Source organism: Petromyzon marinus, chromosome 57 (genome assembly GCF_048934315.1).
Source record: "Petromyzon marinus isolate PM22_M1 ecotype Great Lakes invasive population chromosome 57, UKy_Petmar_22M1.pri1.0, whole genome shotgun sequence".
NCBI classification, from domain to species: Eukaryota; Metazoa; Chordata; class Hyperoartia; order Petromyzontiformes; family Petromyzontidae; genus Petromyzon; species Petromyzon marinus.
The window spans coordinates 7428766-7449401 of NC_133723.1; the positions used below are offsets into that span (position 1 = coordinate 7428766).

The following is a 20636-nucleotide window of genomic DNA, read 5'->3' on the forward strand; positions in this document are numbered from 1 at the left end:
CCCCACCCGCCTCACATTGAGCAGTTGCGTCAGGTTTAAGGCGGTTTGAGGCTCCTGGAAGTCCTTAATTATAGCCAAGTATATAAAGTGTATACTTAAAACTTTCAATTATGAGTGAAAGTAGTAGGTAGCCTTTGCTTTAAACGTAAGCAGTGACTGTTTGCGTTTTTGTGTATTGTTGTGTTAAGTGTTTTGTAAATTATTAGCTTCAATTTTTGAGGTTATTAGCTCGAGTTCATACATTCTCATCATGAAGTTCATCATTGCTATTGGCGGGTAAGTGAGCGCGGCCTCCAAATTCGTTATCTCAGGTTAACCTTGCGACGTCTTGTGAAATGTTAGCAGGTTTTTTTTTTAATTTAAAGTACGCCTGTTAAATTGTAATAACTTGTAAAATTAAAGTTAACACGAGGCGCGTTCCTGCGTTACAGTTGACTTTCCGCGTGAGGAATCGGTTGGTGGTTTAATTGAGATTAGAATCGATTCCTGTACGGTTGCCTGCATTATCGCGCTGGAAGTAATCAATGCCGAGATTAATCGAATCGATACGAAAAGGCGTAAGTGATTGTAATTGAGCGATGGAGGCGATGTTTTTACCGTTTTTACCTCAAAAGTTTTATACAAATATAGGCGTAAGCGCGGAGTAATTTTAACAGCAACATTGGGTCCAGGCATGTTATTGAACGTTGGCGAGTCCATAAACTTTAACGCGCCGCCAATGTTGTCGTTGTTGGGACATTTTGCCGCCAAATTTGAAAGTGCTTTTGAAATTGGCGCCAAGCAAAGCGTTTGTCCCAACTGTACAAGTTTTGACACTTGATGCCGACAAGTGCTGAGGGAAAAGCCGACAAAATACTTTGTTTAAAGCGAGACTCTCATACGAAGTTTACACCTGGGTAGTTTGTGTGTGTCAATGTTAAAATTGCGTTAAAAGGCCGAATGCGTACGTTGTGATTATATCGCTTTAATGGGGTGTTGTAATTTTTCTTTCGCTTGACACAGTAGTTTGGTTTATTTATCAAATAAGTTTGATATATTTTTTTGTATATCGTACGAATATAGCGTGTGGTTATTTTTTTGCTCAAATCTGTCAATATATCCCCAAGTGCTTTTGATGAGACAAGTTTGATTAAAGCGTTTAAACTTTTGATTAAATATCTCTCCCGAGTGAAATGCATCTTGTTTTTTTTGTGTGTGTTTATTTTGACCAAACGAAGTGTTTCTTGAGGAAGATGTAAGCGTTCTAGATTCGATCGAATACGTTTTGATCGAATAATGATAAAAACGAAGGAGAGGGGGAAATGGAGAGAGTTTTTTTTTAAATATATATACGTCTTATCAGTTTTAATACTGCAAAGATGCATTGCCGGTTTGGCTGTTATCGTTTAATCTGTGCAATGTCTTCAAATGCTTCCAGGTGCTATGTAAACTATGTTTGTATTTCATTTTCTTAGCTCTTTCGGTAAAGTCACGTTGAAGGGAAACAATAATATAAAATATATAAAAAATATATTTCAACTTTTGATTAAATATCTCTCCGAGTGAAATGCATCTATTATTTTATTGTTTCCCTTCAACGTGACTTTACCGAGAGAGCTAAGAATATGAATTACTGCAGTCACGAAAGCTTTAAATCAAAATTTATGTTTGTATTGTGCGACTTTGTTCCCCCTTGTCGGCAGAGTGACTAACGGGGGTAAGACGACGCTCACGAATCGCCTGATGAAGGTGTTGTCAAACTGTTGCGTTGTCCACCAGGATGACTTCTTTAAGGTGGGTTACGAGAGGGGCGAGATGGGGACACGCGGACGAGAGGGCGATACGGACGGGAGAGAGACACCACGGGGACGAGAGAGAGAGAGACACGGGGGACAAGAGAGAGACACACGGGGGACGAGAGAGAGAGACATACGGGGAAGAGAGAGACATACGGGGAAGAGAGAGACATACGGGGAAGAGAGAGCCACCACAGGGACGAGAGAGAGAGAGAGACACGGGGGACAAGAGAGAGACACACGGGGGACGAGAGAGAGACATACGGGGAAGAGAGAGACACGGGGAACGAGAGAGAGACACACGGGGACGAGAGACACTACGGGGACGAGAGAGAGACACTACGGGGACGAGAGAGAGACACACGGGGGACAAGAGAGAGAGACACACGGGGGACGAGAGAGAGAGACACACGGGGGACGAGAGAGAGGCATACGGGGACGAGAGACACTACGGGGACGAGAGAGAGACACGGGGGACGAGAGAGAGAGACACGGGGACGAGAGAGAGAGACACGGGGACGAGAGAGAGAGACACGGGGGACGAGAGAGAGAGACGCACGGGGGACGAGAGAGAGACACACACGGGGGACGAGAGAGAGACACACGGGGGACGAGAGAGAGACACACGGGGGACGAGAGAGAGGCATACGGGGACGAGAGACACTACGGGGACAAGAGAGAGACACCACGGGGACGAGAGAGAGACACACGGGGGGCAAGAGAGAGACACCACGGGGGACGAGAGAGAGACACCACGGGGGACGAGAGAGAGACACCACGGGGGGACACGAGAGAGACACCACGGGGGACAAGAGAGAGAGACACCACGGGGGACAAGAGAGACACACGGGGGACACGGGAGAGACACCACGGGGGACGAGAGAGAGAGACACCACGGGGGACAAGAGAGAGAGACACGGGGGAAAAGAGAGAGAGACACGGGGGAAAAGAGAGACACCACGGGGGACGAGAGAGAGACACACGGGGGACGAGAGAGAGAGACACCACGGGGGACAAGAGAGAGACACGGGGGAAAAGAGAGACACCACAGGGGACGAGAGAGAGACACCACGGGGGACAAAAGAGAGACACCACGGGGGACGAGAGAGAGACACCACGGGGGACAAGAGAGAGACATACGGGGACGAGAGAGACACATGGAGGACAAGAGAGACACACCACGGGGGACGAGAGAGAGACACACGGGGGACAAGAGAGAGACACACGGGGACGAGAGAGAGACACACGGGGGGCGAGAGAGAGACACCACGGGGGACAAGAGAGAGACAACACGGGGGACGAGAGAGAGACACCACGGGGGACAAGAGAGACACCACGGGGGACGAGAGAGAGACACACGGGGGACAAGAGAGAGACACACGGGGGACGAGAGAGAGACACGGGGGACACGAGAGAGACACCACGGGGGACGAGAGAGAGACACACGGGGGACGAGAGAGAGACACCATGGGGGACGAGAGAGAGACACCACGGGGGACGAGAGAGAGACACGGGGGACACGAGAGAGACACACGGGGGACAAGAGAGAGACACACGGGGGACAAGAGAGAGACACCACGGGGGACAAGAGAGAGACACACGGGGGACAAGAGAGAGACACACGGGGGACAAGAGAGAGACACCACGGGGGACGAGAGAGACACACGGGGGACAAGAGAGACACCACGGGGGACGAGAGAGAGACACACGGGGGACAAGAGAGAGACACACGGGGGACAAGAGAGAGACACACGGGGGACAAGAGAGAGAGAGAGACACACCACGGGGGACGAGAGAGACACACGGGGGACAAGAGAGAGACACACGGGGGACACGAGAGAGAGACACTACGGGGGACGAGAGAGAGACACACGGGGGACGAGAGAGAGACACGGGGGACACGAGAGAGACACCACGGGGGATGAGAGAGAGACACACGGGGGACAAGAGAGAGACACACGGGGGACGAGAGAGAGACACGGGGGACACGAGAGAGACACCACGGGGGACGAGAGAGAGACACACGGGGGACAAGAGAGAGACACCACGGGGGACGAGAGAGACACACCACGGGGGACGAGAGAGAGACACCACGGGGGACGAGAGAGAGACACCACGGGGGACGAGAGAGAGACACCACGGGGGACAAGAGAGAGACACCACGTGGGACGAGAGAGAGACACCACGGGGGACGAGAGAGAGACACCACGGGGGACGAGAGAGAGACACCACGGGGGACGAGAGAGAGACACCACGGGGGACGAGAGAGACACACGGGGGACAAGAGAGAGACACCACGTGGGACGAGAGAGAGACACGGGGGACGAGAGAGAGACACGGGGGACGAGAGAGAGACACTACGGGGGACAAGAGAGAGACACACGGGGGACACGAGAGAGAGACACACGGGGGACACGAGAGAGAGACACCACGGGGGACAAGAGAGACACCACGGGGGACGAGAGAGAGACACCACGTGGGACGAGAGAGAGACACTACGGGGGACAAGAGAGAGACACCACGGGGAACAAGAGAGAGACACCACGGGGGACACGAGAGAGACACCACGGGGGACAAGAGAGAGACACCACGGGGGACAAGAGAGACACCACGTGGGACAAGAGAGAGACACCACGGGGGACGAGAGAGAGACACCACGTGGGACAAGAGAGAGAGACACGGGGGACAAGAGAGAGACACGGGGGACAAGAGAGACACCACGTGGGACAAGAGAGAGACACGGGGGACGAGAGAGAGACACACGGGGGACAAGAGAGAGACACACGGGGGACAAGAGAGAGACACACGGGGGACGAGAGAGAGAGACACGGGGGACAAGAGAGAGACACCACGTGGGACAAGAGAGACACCACGGGGGACGAGAGAGAGACACCACGTGGGACGAGAGAGAGAGAGAGACACACGGGGGACGAGAGAGAGACACCACGGGGGACAAGAGAGAGACACCACGGGGGACAAGAGAGAGACACCACGGGGGACGAGAGAGAGACACACGGGGGACGAGAGAGAGACACCACGGGGGACGAGAGAGAGACACCACGGGGGACAAGAGAGAGACACCACGGGGGACGAGAGAGAGACACCACGGGGAACGAGAGAGACACTACGGGGGACGAGAGAGAGACACCACGGGGGACGAGAGAGAGACACACGGGGGACGAGAGAGACACACGGGGGACGAGAGAGAGACACCACGGGGGACGAGAGAGAGACACATGGTGGATGAGAGAGAGACACCACGGGGGACGAGAGAGAGAGACACGGGGGATGAGAGAGAGACACCACGTGGGACAAGAGAGAGACACACGTGGGACGAGAGAGACGCACGGGGGACACGATAGAGACACACGGGGGACGAGAGAGAGACACACGTGGGACGAGAGAGAGACACCACGTGGGACAAGAGAGAGACACCACGGGGGACAAGAGAAACACCACGGGGGACGAGAGAGAGACACCACGGGGGACACGAGAGAGACACCACGGGGGACACGAGAGAGACACCACGGGGGACAAGAGAGAGACACCACGGGGGACACGAGAGAGACACCACGGGGGACGAGAGAGAGACACCACGGGGGACACGAGAGAGACACCACGGGGGACAAGAGAGAGACACACGGGGGACGAGAGAGAGACACCAAGGGGGACGAGAGAGAGACACACGGGGGACGAGAGAGAGACACCACGGGGGACGAGAGAGAGACACACGGGGGACGAGAGAGAGACACCAAGGGGGACGAGAGAGAGACACACGGGGGACGAGAGAGAGACACCACGGGGGACAAGAGAGAGACACCACGGGGGACGAGAGAGAGACACCACGGGGGACGAGAGAGAGACACCACGTGGGACGAGAGAGAGAGAGAGACACACCACGGGGGACAAGAGAGACACCACGGGGGACAATAGAGAGACACCACGGGGGACGAGAGAGAGACACCACGTGGGACGAGAGAGAGACACACGGGGGACGAGAGAGAGACACCACGGGGGACAAGAGAGAGACACCACGGGGGACAAGAGAGAGACACCACGGGGGACGAGAGAGAGACACACGGGGGACGAGAGAGAGACACCACGGGGGACGAGAGAGAGACACACACGGGGGACGAGAGAGAGACACACGGGGGACGAGAGAGAGGCATACGGGGACGAGAGACACTACGGGGACAAGAGAGAGACACCACGGGGGACGAGAGAGAGAGACACCACGGGGGACGAGAGAGAGACACCACGGGGGGACACGAGAGAGACACCACGGGGGACAAGAGAGAGAGACACCACGGGGGACAAGAGAGACACGGGGGACACGGGAGAGACACCACGGGGGACGAGAGAGAGAGACACCACGGGGGACAAGAGAGTCACACGGGGGAAAAGAGAGAGAGACACGGGGGAAAAGAGAGACACCACGGGGGACGAGAGAGAGACACACGGGGGACGAGAGAGAGAGACACCACGGGGGACAAGAGAGAGACACCACGGGGGACAAGAGAGAGACACCACGGGGGACGAGAGAGAGACACACGGGGGACGAGAGAGAGAGACACCACGGGGGACAAGAGAGAGACACACGGGGGAAAAGAGAGACACCACAGGGGACGAGAGAGAGACACCACGGGGGACGAGAGAGAGACACACGGGGACGAGAGAGAGACACACGGGGGACAAGAGAGAGACACACGGGGACGAGAGAGAGACACACGGGGGGCGAGAGAGAGACACCACGGGGGACAAGAGAGAGACAACACGGGGGACGAGAGAGAGACACCACGGGGGACAAGAGAGAGACACACGGGGGACGAGAGAGAGACACGGGGGACACGAGAGAGACACCACGGGGGACGAGAGAGAGACACACGGGGGACGAGAGAGAGACACCACGGGGGACGAGAGAGAGACACCACGGGGGACAAGAGAGAGACACGGGGGACACGAGAGAGACACACGGGGGACAAGAGAGAGACACACGGGGGACAAGAGAGAGACACCACGGGGGACAAGAGAGAGACACACGGGGGACAAGAGAGAGACACACGGGGGACAAGAGAGAGACACACGGGGGACAAGAGAGAGACACCACGGGGGACGAGAGAGACACACGGGGGACAAGAGAGACACCACGGGGGACGAGAGAGAGACACACGGGGGACAAGAGAGAGACACACGGGGGACAAGAGAGAGACACACGGGGGACAAGAGAGAGACACACGGGGGACAAGAGAGAGAGAGAGACACACCACGGGGGACGAGAGAGACACACGGGGGACAAGAGAGAGACACACGGGGGACACGAGAGAGAGACACCACGTGGGACGAGAGAGAGACACGGGGGACGAGAGAGAGACACCACGGGGGACGAGAGAGAGACACACGGGGGACGAGAGAGAGACACCACGGGGGACGAGAGAGAGACACGGGGGACACGAGAGAGACACACGGGGGACAAGAGAGAGACACACGGGGGACAAGAGAGAGACACCACGGGGGACAAGAGAGAGACACACGGGGGACAAGAGAGAGACACACGGGGGACAAGAGAGAGACACCACGGGGGACGAGAGAGACACACGGGGGACAAGAGAGAGACACGGGGGACAAGAGAGAGACACCACGGGGGACGAGAGAGAGACACACGGGGGACAAGAGAGACACACGGGGGACAAGAGAGAGACACCACGGGGGACGAGAGAGAGACACCACGGGGGACGAGAGAGAGACACCACGGGGGACAAGAGAGAGACACCACGTGGGACGAGAGAGAGACACACGGGGGACGAGAGAGAGACACCACGGGGGACGAGAGAGAGACACCACGGGGGACAAGAGAGAGACACCACGGGGGACACGAGAGAGACACACGGGGGACACGAGAGAGACACACGGGGGACAAGAGAGAGAGAGAGACACACCACGGGGGACGAGAGAGAGACACACGGGGGACAAGAGAGAGACACCACGTGGGACGAGAGAGAGACACCACGGGGGACGAGAGAGAGACACCACGGGGGACGAGAGAGAGACACCACGGGGGACGAGAGAGAGACACCACGGGGGACGAGAGAGACACACGGGGGACAAGAGAGAGACACCACGTGGGACGAGAGAGAGACACGGGGGACGAGAGAGAGACACGGGGGACGAGAGAGAGACACCACGGGGGACAAGAGAGAGACACCACGGGGGACGAGAGAGACACTACGGGGGACAAGAGAGAGACACCACGGGGGACGAGAGAGAGACACCACGGGGAACGAGAGAGACACCACGGGGGACGAGAGAGAGACACACGGGGGACGAGAGAGACACACGGGGGACGAGAGAGAGACACGGGGGACGAGAGAGACACCACGGGGGACGAGAGAGAGACACATGGGGGATGAGAGAGAGACACCACGGGGGACGAGAGAGAGACACATGGTGGATGAGAGAGAGACACCACGGGGGACGAGAGAGAGAGACACGGGGGATGAGAGAGAGACACCACGTGGGACAAGAGAGAGACAACACGTGGGACGAGAGAGACGCACGGGGGACACGATAGAGACACATGGGGGACGAGAGAGAGACACACGTGGGACGAGAGAGAGACACACGTGGGACAAGAGAGAGACACCACGGGGGACAAGAGAAACACCACGGGGGACGAGAGAGAGACACCACGGGGGACGAGAGAGAGACACCACGGGGGACACGAGAGAGACACCACGGGGGACACGAGAGAGACACCACGGGGGACGAGAGAGAGACACCACGGGGGACACGAGAGAGACACCACGGGGGACAAGAGAGAGACACCACGGGGGACACGAGAGAGACACCACGGGGGACGAGAGAGAGACACACGGGGGACGAGAGAGAGACACACGGGGGACGAGAGAGAGACACCACGGGGGACAAGAGAGAGACACCACGGGGGACAAGAGAGAGACACCACGGGGGACGAGAGAGAGACACCACGTGGGACGAGAGAGAGAGAGAGACACACCACGGGGGACAAGAGAGACACCACGGGGGACAATAGAGAGACACCACGGGGGACAATAGAGAGACACCACGTGGGACGAGAGAGAGACACACGGGGGACGAGAGAGAGACACCACGGGGGACAAGAGAGAGACACCACGGGGGACAAGAGAGAGACACCACGGGGGACGAGAGAGAGACACACGGGGGACGAGAGAGAGACACCACGGGGGACGAGAGAGAGACACCACGGGGGACGAGAGAGAGACACCACGGGGGACGAGAGAGAGACACCACGGGGGACGAGAGAGAGACACCACGGGGGACGAGAGAGAGACATATGGGGACGAGAGAGAGACACACGGGGGACGAGAGAGACACACGGGGGACGAGAGAGAGACACATGGGGGATGAGAGAGAGACACCACGGGGGACGAGAGAGAGACACATGGTGGATGAGAGAGAGACACCACGGGGGACGAGAGAGAGAGACACGGGGGATGAGAGAGAGACACCACGTGGGACAAGAGAGAGACACACGTGGGACGAGAGAGACGCACGGGGGACACGATAGAGACACACGGGGGACGAGAGAGAGACACACGTGGGACGAGAGAGAGACACCACGTGGGACAAGAGAGAGACACCACGGGGGACAAGAGAAACACCACGGGGGACGAGAGAGAGACACCACGGGGGACACGAGAGAGACACCACGGGGGACAAGAGAGAGACACCACGGGGGACAAGAGAGAGACACCACGGGGGACACGAGAGAGACACCACGGGGGACGAGAGAGAGACACCACGGGGGACACGAGAGAGACACCACGGGGGACGAGAGAGAGACACCACGGGGGACACGAGAGAGACACCACGGGGGACACGAGAGAGACACCACGGGGGACAAGAGAGAGACACCACGGGGGACGAGAGAGAGACACACGGGGGACGAGAGAGAGACACACGGGGGACGAGAGAGAGACACCAAGGGGGACACGAGAGAGACACCACGGGGGACAAGAGAGAGACACGGGGGACAAGAGAGAGACACGGGGGACGAGAGAGAGACACGGGGGACAAGAGAGAGACACCACTGGGGACGAGAGAGAGACACCACGGGGGATGAGAGAGACACACGGGGGACAAGAGAGAGACGCACGGGGGACACGAGAGAGACACACGGGGGACAAGAGACGACAGAGATGAATATGAGCCATGGGGTTGTAAGAAATTTGGAACTGAAACAGGGATGTGAGACATGGGGATGACCCCATCCGTATCAGCCAGCTGTGCTGATCTCCAGTCCTCTGAGAAGGCCCTTTGTTGGATCACTCCGATTTGTGAAATTTAAACATCATTGTTTGACATCTCTATACCGTGTCTGTCTTGTGGAGTAACATCACTCTTTCCTCGATATGACGAAGCCTTTTTTTTTGTATCTGTTTATCTGTCGCCTTTCTTTGGCAGCCGTCTGTACGTATTATTGTCTGTCTCTGTGGGTCTGCTCTGCTACTCCCATCATCTGTGAAGCCCCTTTTTTTTTGCCCAGCCATCCATGTTGTCGACTCACCCTTCCCTCTTTTTTTAAAGTCCCATGCCCAAGACCATTGTTTTTTTTATTCTTTGTCTATGACGAAAATATATATTCCTCACTGTTTCGCAACAGTGTCTGGAGATGCGGCCGCTTGTAGACGCTATATATATCTCTATCTATCCCCACCTCGTGTTGTATGCATCTGATGTGTTAATCTCCCTCTGGGTGTGTCTCTCTGCAGCCCCAGGACCAGATTGCCATAGGTGCGGATGGATTCAAGCAGTACGATAGTAAGTGCTTGCATGTATGCACAGCTCAAAAGGCGTGTATCAATTTGCCAATGACAATTGAAGAGCCTTTAAGACCTCTAATATGCCCTGTTGGTCCTCCCCCTAATTTCTCCCTCCTCTCCCCTCTCCTCCCTCACGTGCCCCCCTTCACAACCATCTCCCACTCATCGGCCGTCCTTTCATCTCCTTCCCCTGACATCTCCCTCCTCTTCCTTTCCTCTCATCAACCCCTCCCCCCCCCCGCCCACCTTGACTTCCTTAATCCATCCTTTCCCTCATCCTCCTCACCCACACCCACCCGCCACCTTTTCACTGGGCGTACACAGCCCTGGAGGCCCTGGACATGGAGGCGATGGTGGCGACAGTGCGTGCCTGGGTGGAAAACCCACGCAAGTTTGCGCTGTCGCACGGCGTGGAGGCCACGGGGACTGAGATTGAGGACAAGGACACAGACTCCCGCCTGCACATCCTCATCGTCGAGGGCTTCCTCCTCTACACCTACCCGTGAGTGGAGGGCTCGTGGAATCTGTACGCGTGTGTGTATTGGAGGGGAGCGGTCGTGCAGCGGTCAGCGCGCTGGGCTACGAATCCGGCCACCCGAGTTCGATTCCCCACTCACGGTCAACACCAGTGACGGATATCTGAATCTGTCCTTGGGCCTCCCCTAGGTCAACTCGGCCTCAAATGAGTAACCGGTGCAGTGTGTAAGAATCGCCACTTGGGGACACAAAGGTTGTTGGGGTGTGGTTGCTGGCCACCCACACCCTCTCATGTGCTTGCTAACGGCACTTGCTCCAACAGTCTGTTCGGGCTATATGGGGGCTCTTTGTCTTTGTATGCACGAGTGTCGTGTGCTTGTTTTTGGTGCGTGCACTGCGCTATGAATCCCGCTCGTGGCCAATCTCTGCGACAAAAACCTGAACCGATCCTGGACCTGTGAGCTCCCAGTTGCTTATAGGGCTCTCTGTTTGATACGGGTCACAGTAGGTCCGACTCGGCATTAAATAACAAGTTCATAGTTCATTTATTTGGTATTGCCCTGTGAGCCATTCGGCTCTTGAATCGGGTGCAACCGCAACAAACAAAAAACATGAACAAGAAAACATCTTAAAGTGACTTTGTGTGACTGTGCAAACAGAAAATACAGGAAAAAAACATCAAAATATTCCTGAAATAGCACCGTACACCCAACGCTGTGCGCAACAACTTCGTCTAAGCATCAGCTCTGGGCTACCAAAGGCGCCTTTTGGTTAGGAACTTCGAATCTCTTGAGTAGAAAAAAAGGGTTGCGATGAGTGGGACGTGTGTACTGGATGGAAACGAATTGGGGTCGTGAATTCGCAGGTTTGGAATGGAACGTGGCAGGAGAGAGCGTGCTGTGGTTGTAGTCGGGGAAATGGGAGGGAGCCAGACTGGTGATGGTGCAACTCTGTAAGGAACGTGCTTCAGTGTCTCCCTCTTCGTGTCGTTCACAGGCCCCTTATGGATCTCCTTGACCAGAAGTTCTTCATCAGCATTCCTTACCAAGAGTGTAAATTACGTCGCAGGTGATTGTCCAGTCTACCGATTCTACAATCACCGCGCACACGGCCTCCTTATCTAGTTTATGAATTCAATGTCGTCTTGGACAGCTCATTTGCTTTAGAAATTCTATGGTCAAACACAGCCTGCTTTATTAATTCTATAATGTGGACGGCTAAATCTGTTGTACCAATTGAATTGCAGACTGCTTCGCTGACTTATCTCGCCAAGTGGCTCGGTGAGCGGAGTGCAAACAGAAGGTTGAGAGGTCAAAATCCTGATTGGCGTGTCGGGGGGGGGGGGGGGGCGGGGGTGAATCATCTCCTCTCGGGAGTCAACAGTCCCACGGGCAGACTCGCCCCCAACCACGTGAATGTGGAAATGAGCATGGCCTCCGAATGCACGCCACGTTGACTTTACGTGATCCGCCTGTTGACCGCATCGCCCGGAATGCACGTGGGATCTCGTCAGATCTCGGAAACGAAGCAGGCTCGAGCCTGCATTAGGGGCTTGGATTCGTGACCGCCACGCCAACAATAGGCGTTAGAGGCTTCAGCGGGGGGCTGTGCTCGGCAGAGTTGCACAGGTTTCCCTCGCTTTGTGTGGTGGACGAGTTCCAAAGAAATGTGGCGCACCAAGCGAACGGCAAGGGACAATTGTCTGCCGAGCGGTGCGTACAAGCGAATTCAAATCGCTTGCTGTTCCGTGCATTTTGGGTAGAAATAGGTTAGTCCCACATGAGGCGCGAAATGGCACTAACAGAACGAGCATAAAGCGAGGGAAAACTGTATTGAACTATGTTTATATTTTCACACCTGCCCCCCAAACTTTCAATTCTGCTGTGATTATGCACTCCCAGAAGGCTGAGTGGCTGATGGCGATGTGTAAAATATTTTTTTTATATGAAGGTACAGATGGGAATGAGGCGAATTGTCTGATCATTTTGTTGTAACAGTCTCAGTTCTAGTGAGATATATTTTTTTCTGAAGGTCCCCCTGAGAGGCTCACAGACATTGTGTCATACAACCTTGGTTTGGATCCATTTCAGATATGCATTAGGAATGTGCCCCAGTTTCCTACCCCCCCCTCCCTGTCGCCCCCCAATAAAAAAAAAATGTGCCTCGATTTTACATTTCAAATGATAATAAATGACGTTCATAACGCGCCCGAGTTCTGAGACAAGTCAACAACTCAGAGGTGCGGAGGCGAGCTCAGGGCTGCTCGAAAGCCTGACCCAACACAGAGAGGCCTTTGGATCGCTCTTGAAAGTAGCAGTGCATTTAACGTCGCCGATGTGCAAAGGGGTTAGAGGGCTGCACACCGAGGGGGCGACAGCAGAGAGCCGACGTGAGGCTGCGACAGTTTTCAGAGCTCGGTGTCCGAAGCAGATTTTGAGTGACGCTGCCGCCGCCGCGTGGGGTTCCGCCGTGAGCCTCAGTGCAAGGCGAGAGCGGCGAGGGGAGCGGTGGTCCGGAGTTTCGTTTCGGTGTGGCGTGGCGTGGCACAAGCACCGGATGGGACGTCGCGCTAACGACGTCACTTCTGAGCTCTTCTCGCCAAAAAGTGGCGTCGCGTAGCGTCGAGTGACGCGCCGCACTGTTGCTGGCACGAATATATTTGACATCGGTGCAAAATGGGAAAGATCCCAAAAATGGACGAAAACACCCTTCAATCTGATTCGAATGCTTAATATGCCCATTTACAGAAGGTAAAAATACGTTTCAGGTTCTTTGGTTCTTTCGGTGAAGTCACGTAGAATGAGAATAAAAGAATAAATTGATAAAATAAAATAACACAATAATATTCTCACGACGTTTCGGCCGCTTGTGTTGTGGCCGAAACGTCGTGAGAATTATATTTATGTTATTTTATCAATTTGTTATTTTATTCTCATTCTACGTGACTTTACCGAAAGAACCAAAGAAGATGAATCCTTGCAGTCACGAAAGCTTTAAATCGAAATTTACGTTTCAGGTGTCAATTTAATTCAGCTTGGTAAGAACGTGGGGCTGATTGCTGTGTATAATCCCAATTGTGCGGTGCGTGTGTGCGTGCGTGCGTGTGTGCAGCACTCGCAACTACACTGTTCCGGACCCCCCGGGACTTTTTGACGCTCACGTGTGGCCCATGTACCTGAAAAACCGCGCTCAGATGAATGTACTGGACGCCAATATTGGTACGCGGGCTCGCGTGTTTGAGTGCACGCGCGTGTGTACACTTGGAGTGCACTGGGCTAGCGCCGCTACGTTATAAAGTTAAAAAAAACCCCGGCAACTCTCGTTCGATTCCCGCTCACGGCCCGTCACTGGTGGCGAGTATTTGAATCTGTCCTGGGCATTCTGCACTGGTTTTGACGTTTCTCGTCGGCATTCAGGCTGGCTCGAACCAGTGCCGATTTGCACGGTTTGGCTACACACGGTGCGAAACAAGTTTAACATGCATACACATGTGATGTACGAGTCCAAGTTAGTCGACTCGGGCTTGAATAAGTACCCGGTGCGGTGTGAACATCGGCATGGGGAAGACTAAGGTGGCCGGCGTGGTGCTGACCTTCATTTGGCGCTTGCTTAACAGCTCTCGTCCCAACAGACTGTACATCTATAAAGGGATCTAGGTGCGTGCATCTAGAGTAGGGGTGAGCAACCTCTCCCTTGCAGAGGGGTTGATAGGACATCCAAATACCAAATGGCAGGCAACCACATAAAAAAAAAAATCACCTTGGCATCCCACGTTAACCGCGCTAATTAATGTTCGTCACATTTGCACTGTTTATTTTGTCCAACTGCGTTGTACGTCTGTTCTGTCCTGTTCCCATTTGCTTAGAGGTGACATTTGCACGAACCAAAAATAATTGTCACACGCACGATTTTTTCCGTGCATCACGGGCCTTGAAATATCATTTGAAATCGATCGGTCACTTCCCGAGTAGGCCCCCGTCAGCAGCGCGATCTTTATTTATTTATTATTATTTGCTTGCATCGTTGTGATTTTTAAAAAAAATGTATTTTGCAGTTCACTTGGACGGCAGAAGCTCCCGCGAGTCGCTCTTCACGGAGGTGTTCAACGCCGTGCAAGAGAGACTCAACACGTTGCTTTGAGGCACCGTGGGGTAAATCGTGCAGCGCACGCACCAAAAAAAAAAGACTGACTGCACACACGACGCTTGACTGTCGCCTGGCCAGGCGAGTAGGGTTTTGATTACCTCCCTTCCGACGTCAACATTCGAGCCGTACGCCTAGTGGTTTTTCATTGGCTGTTTTGCGGCGCTGAGCCCCCGACCAACCGTGATGCCGTTGCTGGCCTCATTGACCAGTGAGTCTTGACTCGAGGGGTGTGGGGGGCCCCCAAGTAGAACCGGGGGTTAATGACAAGTTCACCGCGCGTGATGCTCGCTAGCTCGCTCGCTCGCTCACTCCCGAGGACACAACATCGCCACGTCATCTCTGCACCTCCGTTTTTTAGCAGGGTTTGCTACGTACGGTGTGAAAGAAGTTTCAACGTTAACATACGTAACACCGACGCGCATCGGGGACTTGTTCAGTGCGTGTTACTCCTGAGCCGTGCCGGGCTGACGCCGCTCGATTTAGCATGGTTGGCTACGTACGGTGCGAAAGAAGTTCTACGTACATCACCATCACCTCCGATTGGCACAGTCGGCTGTGTGCGGTGCGAAATGAATGCAACGTAACGTACATCACCACCTCGAGTTAGTACGGGCGGCTACGTGCGCTGCGGAAGACGTTCACCATAGCATTACTTACATTTGGAGATAAAATGTGTCGGGAAAATCATCGTTGGCAATTTCTCTACCCTGGGTGATACCCGATGAGACTTTTTCAGGCCAATGGCTCCAATGATCGATCATGAATCTGCACACAGACAAAACGGAGTGTTATTGGTGTATTATCCTTGTTCGGTGCGGCAAACGTGCGTCTTCTCTGTTCACAGGTGGATTCGTACGAAGAAGTGATGGCCCAAAAACCCCGCAAAAACAAGCTTGCCGAAGATTATATTGATTTTAACACGATACGGCCATTGTCATTGTTTCCGCGTTTTTAGTTTTGTGTTTTTACATCAACGCCGGCTTTACGATAAAGTTATTGTTTTAAGTTATGTTAGTACACACTTGATATATTTTACATTTGTCGCTGAAATGTACGTTGTAAATGCTTCGTTTTCATCAGCCCATGTTGCGTTGCTGTGTTCATAATTCCCCACTCTCACAGTAGGAAGGTTGTGAGGTGAAATCTTTCGAGGGTCACAACTCAACCCCATCATGCCAGTAGGGGAGATAAAATGAAAACACCACTTGAGTGTGTCCTGTGGATAAAACTTTTCCCTGCCATATGAATGTGGAATTACCACGACACTCTGGTCTGCCAACAGAGAGATGAGTCGCATCATGCTTTGTACAAGTGGAAAATGTTTGTATATATAAATGTTGATGAAGTTATGTTTTAAAGTGAAAGTCATCCAATCAATGCCATTGACTCTTGTTTTTGCTGATCCCGAGTTAGGTCTGTATACTATACTTGGCACTGAAACCACCTCACTTAAGTCTAGTTTAATTCTGCCATAGGAATGTGGAATTGTCACCACTGGCACAGGATCCCCAACCAAGATGCAACGCCCCGCACTCGCTTGGGCAGGGAGACGAGACGCGTGTTTGCATTGTGTGACCACGAGGGATGATTTCCCTGTTCAGATGAATTAAAAAATATATATTTAGAGTGACGTGGAAAATGTGGCATCACGGGAAGTGAAGTCGCTTCTATGGCGTCACTTCTTACCAAAAGTTGCGTGACATCTGTTTTGATCATCGCCGTTGCTTTTGCAAAATTGTAAAACCAATAAATAACGTTTTTATTGAGCTTTTAGTATAATTCAAATATTTAATTTGTATAATTACTTTTGAGAATAAATTATTTCAAATGAAAAAGTATATTTCAAAACTTCTCAAACGCAACATACACAAATACGAAGCTAGTGTCAAAGCCTGGCGGGCCGTTTGTCTATCCATTAAATTATAAGAGACTTACAGAAGTCAAACTAATATTATAAGTGGGGGGTAAATAGTTGATCTTAAAGGCTTCCAAAAATTGTCGACCCCCCCCCCCCTAAAAAATATTTTACCCCCCCCCCCGTAGGGATATATTTCTACATATCCTACATACAATAGAGTTAGTAGTATCTAGTGACTATAGTAGTATCTACTGACTAGTAGTATCGACTCTATAGTAGTATCTATTGACTATAGTATCTACTGACTAGTATCTGCTTACTGTAGTTGTAGCTAATGATTACAGTAGTATCTACTGAGCCCAGTAGTAGCTACTGACTAGTATCTACTGACTGAAGTAACTACTGACTATAATAGTATCTACTGACCCTACAGTAGTATCTACTGACTATAGTAGTGTGGCTCTACAGTAGTATCTACTGACTAGTTGTTACTACTGACTGCAGCAGTATATACTGACTAGTGGAATCTGGCTAGTATCTATTGACTATAGTATCTACCGACTATGGTAGTATCTACCGACTAGCAGTAACTACTGACTACAGTAGTATCTACTGACTAGTAGTCCCTACTGAATCTATAGTAGTATCTACCGACTCTATAGTAGTATCTGCTGACTAGTAGTATCTGCAGACTCTAGCAGTATCTACCGACTCTAGTAGTAATTACTAATGATAGTAGTATCCACTGACTAGTAGTAACTACTAACTCTACACTCCATAGTAGTATCTACCGACTACAGTAGTATCTACCGACTCTATAGTAGTAACTACTGGCTGCAGCAGTATATAATGATTATGGTAGTACCTGCTGAATCTATAGTAGTATCTATTGGCGCTTTAAAAATAAATATGCGCTCAGCTGCTTAAAGAAAGGGCATTTCATCTTCGAACATGCCAATTCGTCACTAGTACAGCACACCGGTGTGTTGGAGAGCCAAGGCACAATGACAATCTTTACATTATTGGTTGGACCTTATTGGTCAACCCGTGCCCTTATAAATCTCAACGTTCATCCGACAGAGTTCCATCACAAACGAGAAACAAATAGCTGAAAAACATTTTTTGTTCGGATTGAAACGACTGTATGCCGTATGCACCTGAATATTCAAATACCCTGTACAAAAATACGGGTAAACCTGTATGGATTGACGGGTATGATATTAAATGAGAACATCTAATGTACGTATCGAAAAATTAGACCAGTCAATATGTACGTGGTGGGGGGTGGAATGATGGCGCAGTGGTTAGCCCAGTGCCCTATATACCCAGTGACTCTTTTCGAGTTATATTCCTGGCAATGGTTACCATCAGTGGCAAGGTGATATCCTAATCAGCCTTGCCCTGTCTCCCCGCACCACTCGCACTGGTCGGCGTGGTGAAGTATGGCCAGCCAACCCACGTGACTGACACAACATGTGGTTATATTCCTGGCAATGGTTACCATCAGTGGCAAGGTGATATCCTAACCGGTCTTGCCCTGTCTCCCCGCACCACTCGCACTGGTCGGCGTGGTGAAGTATGGCCAGCCAACCCACGTGACTGACGCAACATGTGGTGGCGCTCATCATCCAGCAGTGGATATTGAGGGCGCCGTAAAAAAAAAAGCACGTGCGTGTGTGCACGCTGTTCCCGGTCGGCTCGGCCAATCAGCAGCGCTCCCCAATCAGGGGACGCATCACTCAGGAATCCCTCCACGAGTGCATTCCTGTCAGGGCACAGCGCCCCCCCCCCCCCGCCTAAAAATAGTGCGCCAATTTGAAGGCTTGCACGTCGTCGTGACACTTGTTTCGTGTTTATTTATCGAACGCATCCTTGCCTTCTGGTCGAATGTTTCTGAAACACGTGTTTGAAGTGCATCGTTACCAGAGATCATCATTGTCATCGGCCATGGTCAATCCACTGCTAAGATTAAATCTACCCCTTCACCTCCCCACCCTAAGCAAGATCTTGCGATGTGACAATCCATAGAGCGAGCGCCTTACACCCGTGCTAACTTCGTAAGCCTCATCTCCTCGGCGGACGTCCTTTGCGATGCGTTCCATGCCTTGGCTGCCACTCCACCATTAGTCTCGACCCCCGTCAATCGATCCATCCCTTGGGGCGACCCTGTAAAATAATACCGCTGTTAGCAAGGCTGTAGCCATGGAGTCAACATTGGGGGGGACCAAATCTTCCAGGGGGTCTGGGGGTCCCCCCCCCCCCCCCAGAAAAAATTCTAAATTTGAAAACGAATTTCCTGCCGAAAATATTTAAAAAAATCACTAACACATGGGATGGACTTTTTCTTTATTTTTGACAATAATATCTAATTGTGTATATTGTATTACATTGCTCTGTTTTTACTTTTTGTTTACATTTGCATGTTTCATTGTATGTAATGGCAGAGATTAGGGATTAAGAAAGTACAACCATAACCACAATCATATAAACAGAAATCTAATTTATAGCAATATGGGGGGGGGGGACATTTTGAGCATATTTGCATTTTGGGGGGGGGGATGTGTGTCCCCCCCCCCCCAATATATATTATAATTACGGTATTGGCTGTTAGACACACTCATGAAACCGTCCACGGGGTTTGACATCTCCTCACCATCACGCAGGCACACGTGCGTGAAGTTGTATTCATGTTGCCGGTTGCGTTATCGTGATACCGCAGTTGACTGTGTTGACCACTTCCTATCCGCAACGTTATTATCTGCAACTCCTGTAAGTATGTACGTTGAACTTCTTTCGCACCGTACGTAGCCAACCGTGTTAATCGGAGGTGTATGGGGGGGGGGGACAACGAAATTAACAACAAAAAAACAGTTCTGAAGAAATGAGTTTGTAAATATAATATCGGAAGGAAGGAGCGGTTCCAGACGGCCGCAGAAGCGCTTCTGAAAGCGCCACGCGATGCGGTGATCACCGTCTGTGTTCGGTGACCAGAGGCTGTGGGCCGAAAAACATTTACAACACATTCTCCTGCGGAGGGAGCTGGTAGGAACGTTGGGTTGCTCGGTCAATGGCCAGGGTCAATGGCGGCACCACCACGTGGTGTATTCCGCACAATATGCCCGACTGTGAGGGCGGGCACAAGCCGGCGTGAGTAGGTTAAACGTTGAGTTTTATAAGGGCACCACGGGGTGACCAGCCCCTCCCCACCCAGCCCCACCCCCCACCCAGCCCCACCCTCCCCACCCAGCCCCTCCCCACCCAGCCCCTCCCCACCCTCCCCTCTCCACCCAGCCCCACCTTTCCCACGTGGACAGACATCCACAGACATACACAACTAATCCCTTGCCTCCTGTGAGAATTAATCCCGGTTGGGCTGCCAGTCCACGACGTTTCCTACCAGTAAAAACCCTTCTATTGAAACGGAAATAGATTGCCCCTTATTCATGACCATCAGCCATGATCTATCCACTGCTAGGTACAGGCCTCGCTCTCCTTAAGCCCATGGCAATCTCTAACGTTCTGGCGACGTAAACAGACGTTCAATATTCTTTGGTTGTTTCG

General features: G+C 52.6%; 1 protein-coding gene and 1 long non-coding RNA gene across 2 annotated transcripts in view; one reads left to right on the top strand and one right to left on the bottom strand.

Moving 5' to 3' along the window:
- The window catches only part of LOC116955033 (uncharacterized), a 53135-nt gene that overhangs the window by 9240 nt on the left and 23259 nt on the right, over positions 1 to 20636 (bottom strand). The window contains exons 4-5 of the long non-coding RNA XR_004404794.2: positions 19118 to 19241; positions 15875 to 15982 (exon numbers count right to left, since the gene is read on the bottom strand). This is a non-coding gene — a long non-coding RNA (uncharacterized LOC116955033). The remainder of the gene's footprint in view (positions 1 to 15874; positions 15983 to 19117; positions 19242 to 20636) is intronic.
- LOC116955010 (nicotinamide riboside kinase 2-like) lies at positions 19 to 16594 on the top strand. Its single transcript, XM_032975934.2, has 8 exons — positions 19 to 276; positions 1683 to 1773; positions 10544 to 10592; positions 10919 to 11096; positions 12068 to 12139; positions 14183 to 14289; positions 15126 to 15222; positions 16062 to 16594. The coding sequence occupies exons 1-7, from the start codon at positions 251 to 253 to the stop codon at positions 15209 to 15211; spliced, it is 609 nt and encodes a 202-aa protein (XP_032831825.1). The 5' UTR covers positions 19 to 250; the 3' UTR covers positions 15212 to 15222; positions 16062 to 16594.

What these genes read in the sequence shown, in the direction of transcription:
- LOC116955010 (XM_032975934.2), top strand. Translation starts at nt 251, where the DNA reads ATGAAGTTCATCATTGCTATTGGCGG. An exon ending in ACCAGGATGACTTCTTTAAG is followed by an intron (nt 1,774 to 10,543) that starts GTGGGTTACGAG and finishes GTCTCTCTGCAG; the next exon opens with CCCCAGGACCAGATTGCCAT. An exon ending in TGTACTGGACGCCAATATTG is followed by an intron (nt 14,290 to 15,125) that starts GTACGCGGGCTC and finishes TGTATTTTGCAG; the next exon opens with TTCACTTGGACGGCAGAAGC.